This window comes from Ixodes scapularis, unplaced genomic scaffold (genome assembly GCF_016920785.2).
Source record: "Ixodes scapularis isolate PalLabHiFi unplaced genomic scaffold, ASM1692078v2 PGA_scaffold0__279_contigs__length_252992795, whole genome shotgun sequence".
Taxonomy (NCBI): domain Eukaryota; kingdom Metazoa; phylum Arthropoda; class Arachnida; order Ixodida; family Ixodidae; genus Ixodes; species Ixodes scapularis.
The window spans coordinates 91,036,489-91,040,658 of NW_024609835.1; the positions used below are offsets into that span (position 1 = coordinate 91,036,489).

At 44.5% G+C, this 4,170-nt stretch overlaps 1 protein-coding gene across 1 annotated transcript; it reads left to right on the forward strand.

Annotated features, from left to right (window-relative positions):
* Window positions 1-909: 909 nt before the first annotated feature.
* Window positions 910-3,266, forward strand: LOC120843714 (endothelin-converting enzyme homolog). The gene is made up of 2 exons (XM_040215153.1): window positions 910-924; window positions 1,155-3,266. The coding sequence occupies exons 1-2, from the start codon at window positions 910-912 to the stop codon at window positions 3,264-3,266; spliced, it is 2,127 nt and encodes a 708-aa protein (XP_040071087.1).
* Window positions 3,267-4,170: the final 904 nt, after the last annotated feature.

Genomic DNA, 4,170 nt, shown 5'->3' on the forward strand with positions numbered 1-4,170 from the left:
GGTAGGCAAAGGACCGACTACTGCAAGCGTATCAGAAAGTAGGGGACTATTCTACATGTGGCGACGAGCCTCCTAATGATGATGATGTCAAAGGCGATTAAGACGCAGATTACAGGAGTATTTAACACTTAGTGGACACCGCTAGGTGTGCACTGAAAAAAAAATTTCGTTCAAAATGTCTTTAAATAAGATACATGCCTGCTAGTCTTTTTTTTTTTTTTTAGGAGAAAATACGAGGCCATTGTAGATCATGCTTCAATAAAAAAGAAGACAAAGTAAAAGAAAAAAAAACTCGTGACGGTAATGACGTTCTTTGGGTTTCAACTGGCCTAATGGTAGGTGGGACAATTCACCATTTTATTAGGTGTGCATAGAAGTGACAAAGAAAGTAAACGAATATTCTAATTTGATGAGCTGAAGCTGAATTCGCGAGGGATCCCGCCTATGCATGCGTCGAAATTCATGAGCTAGATGATATATTGCGGCCAGAAGCATATGCCGGTGAAAAAGTCGAGCGGAGAAAATGTCGGGTTTGTTTCGGCTTCCCATAGGATGTGTGCTTCATTTTCCATCAACTGCTTGGCTGCCGAGGGAGCTACAGCATAATAGGCGTCTGCCGCATTCTTCGCCGATGCGCCACCGGCAATATCGAGGCAGGCAATGAGATAACACTATTATCACGTCACCAGGCTTGAGGACCTGTAAACACACCAGTTCGGGACGCGCTCCGGGTGCCATAGCTTCCGTCTGTCAGCTATTCAAGAAACGGAAGCATCATTAAGGTCGCAGGAAAGGGCCGGATCGAGTGTTTTCGCTTGTCTTATGGGTGGGTACGTGCTTAGCTTACCATTCATTCTATAACTACGGTTGCATAACACAACGAGAAAATCCACAGCTTTTGCTATAGCAATGTCACCGATTAAGGTAGGTCATCGACCCAGAAAGTTAATGTATCAGTAGCGGCATGGGACTGGAATAAGTCAAATATAAATGAGAAACTGATATTGTAGAAAAAATAAAAGACCGCTTCCTTGTTTAGATATTGAAATGTCTCTATGTTTTTGTAGTCGTCACGTAAATAAAAAAAATAAATAAAAAAGTTGAACTTCGTAATTTCAAAACCTCTTCGTTTTTTTTTTTATTATTGTTTCCAGATGAGAAGAGACTCGGAGGACGAAGCCCTGACTCCTCGGGGTTGGTTCACGTGTTGTGCCACTACTCTCGCCATAACTGCCGTCGGGGCTGCCCTCTTTCTGCTTTTGTTCAACGGACCATATTCGTCCTTTGTCCTCGTTGCGCCCAAAGGCAATATGTCTAACGCCAATGGCGTCAAGCAAAAACGTGAGGTGCGTACTCCTCTGGAAGACAGCCCAGGAAAATGCGCGGTCGAGAATTGCGTGACCGCTGCGGGCGCACTCAGTGTGTACATGAACCAAAATATTGACCCTTGTCTAGACTTCTACGGTTTTGTTTGCGGAAACTATAAAGAAGCACAACGACGGACTCGTGATCAACTTATGGCCAGGATTTATGAACATGTCCAGAAAACTTTAGAGGAAATGACGATCCCGGACAATGGACTGACAGCTGTGCAGAAGGCCGCCAGTCTCTATCAGGCCTGCATAGGCGTTCGATGCAACACAAAAGATGAAATAGGAGCCCTGCGCCACTTTATGGACAAAATGGATCTTTCTTTGGTTGATATCGGGCGAGGAAGTCCACTAGAAAAGATTCTGCGGCTGTCCCTCGAATATAACATATTTTCTTTGCTTGAGGTAACGATTGACCACCTCGCCGATCCACAGGGAGAAAAGACAATTAAGATCGGTATAAGCACGGCTCACCTAATCTGGATTACAAGTCGCAAACGCTTGAGCAGTGATTACAAAGAGAGGTTGTATATGGAACACATGAAAGCTTATGGTCTCTCAGCTGACAAGAAAGAAACAATGAACGTTATAAAACAAATTATTCTAGGAGAAAACGAAGCCGTTGGTTTTCTTTCCGATGACAAGCTTCGAAAAATGGAGTCTTTTGCTCAAACCCCAATTGCCGCTTTCGATTTTATCACTCCCCATTTTAGTGCTGCAGTGTGGTGTGCTCTTTTACAAAAATACGCCTCAGGAATTTACCAGGAAAACAAGCCAGTGTTCACAAGCCCGGGTGCTGTGAATTACTTTGATAACCTTTGTGAAGTTGCTCAATGCCTTCGTCTTCAATTGTTGATTGCTTGGGAGGTCCTTCGTTTACTAGCTCCGCTTGCGTCGCCGTCTGTTGCTGCCTTGTACAACGACACTACTGGGCGTGAGATTTGCCTATCTGCCACTGCGAAGGTAATGGAAGTTCCGGTGCTGGCGGTGTACCTTTATAAAGCCGTGCCTCAGGCTTCCTTAAAAGCTGCTAAGGATATGGTGGAAGACATACGTAACTACGCTCTCCGAGTTGTTCGAGACGCTAAGTGGCTCCGCGAGGGCTCGAGATTCAGCGCAATAAGCAAGCTGCGCTCAATGGGTGTAGAGGTTGGGTACCCGTGTTCCCTCTGTTCCAAAGAGACAATGGACACTCGTTATAAGGCCTACCCTTACGCGGCATGTAATTTCCTCAGCGATTGGCTCAACGCATCCCATATGACCACCAAGTGGCTTCTGGGAGACCACGGATGCGTTAATTACCCAATCACTGCGGAAGTAACTTACATATCATCGAAGAATATGATAATCATTCCGGCTTCGAACTTGTTACCACCTGTATTTGATCTTGATGCTACGAACTCGACCAACTTCGGAGGACTGGGTCATCTTATTGCAACAGAGATGATGCGTGCGTTTGACGTCGATGGCAGTTTGAAAAGTCCCACCTGCGAAGATCGCCTCTGGTGGACACCTCTGAGGAGGTGCAAATACGAGAAAACGGTCGCCTGCTTCAAGATTGACCACGAGAAAGCGGCCAAAAATCACGGACATCGATTACATGGCACAATTGCCAACGTTATGGCTGACGTTATCGGACTGGCCCTTGCTCTGCGGCCCTACGAAGACTTGGCAGAAAAGAAGAGAGTTAAAGGGCTTCCTTTTGAGCCCAAGCAACTTTTCTTTATTGCCTCATGCGCTAAGTGGTGTTCTAGAGCACCATTCCAGGGATACGCCGGTAATACTCCGCCATCGTCACGGTGCAATGTTATGCTTATGAATATGCTGGAGTTTGCAACGGCGTTTAGGTGCCCCCAGAACTCTCAAATGAACCCCTCAAAGCGCTGTGATTTTTAACTGAACTTGTAAAAGGCGCCTTTTGTGTTCTTTCGTTTAACACTTTGAGTGTTTTCTCCAATATATAGCTTAGGAATGATAAAATATTTTATAATTCACCCTCTCGTTCTTGTTTGTTTTTAATCTGATGTCTTCTTATATGCGTAGTGAACCTAATGCATATTATGATCGAAGGAAATATATAATTTAAGGAAGGTATGTTGACATATTTGGGATATTTACCTCGATCAGTAAAACTGAAGATTCTGGTGAATCAACCGCGGTTTCGAAAATGCTACTTTACAGGTATCATTTTGGGATATATTGCTCTAAGTTCAACACGACAAGTGTCTGTGTTCTGCATGAGCAATGAATCGTTGCATACTAAAACGAATCTAAAAATTGGCGCCTCCTCGTAGAAAACTCAAAAGTACACAAAATTTGCAATTAGGTGCTGAATTTTACTCATTGAAATTTCAGTACGTAGTTCCCTTGCTGTGAACAATAAAACCAACAAACTTTCGAAGAGCAATGGCGGAGGTGTCCGCTGACTAACGAGTTAGCGCTGGTTGTAACGTGTGGCGGGAACTTTCGAGTTATACAAAAAAGTATGCTATACCACGGCCGGACTGGTAGCGCGCTCTCTCTTTCTCTTCTTACGGCCTTTGCCATCGCCCGGGAGTCAATAACATTTTTTCTCCGCATGTAGTTCACTTGCTTGCAGCTAGGGGCGCAACCACCTAATCCCACTCAGAGAGTCCCTTCGAGGTGCTTTGCGCTGGTGTTCGAGCTTCGTAGGTTGTTGTTTTGGCAACGGTTTATTTAACTTCGCTTCGATTTAAGTCACTCTACTCTAATTATGACGTAAAGTAAATTTAGCTAAGATATCTCGCCTTGTTTTCTCGAAGTCTTTCGCTACGGTCTT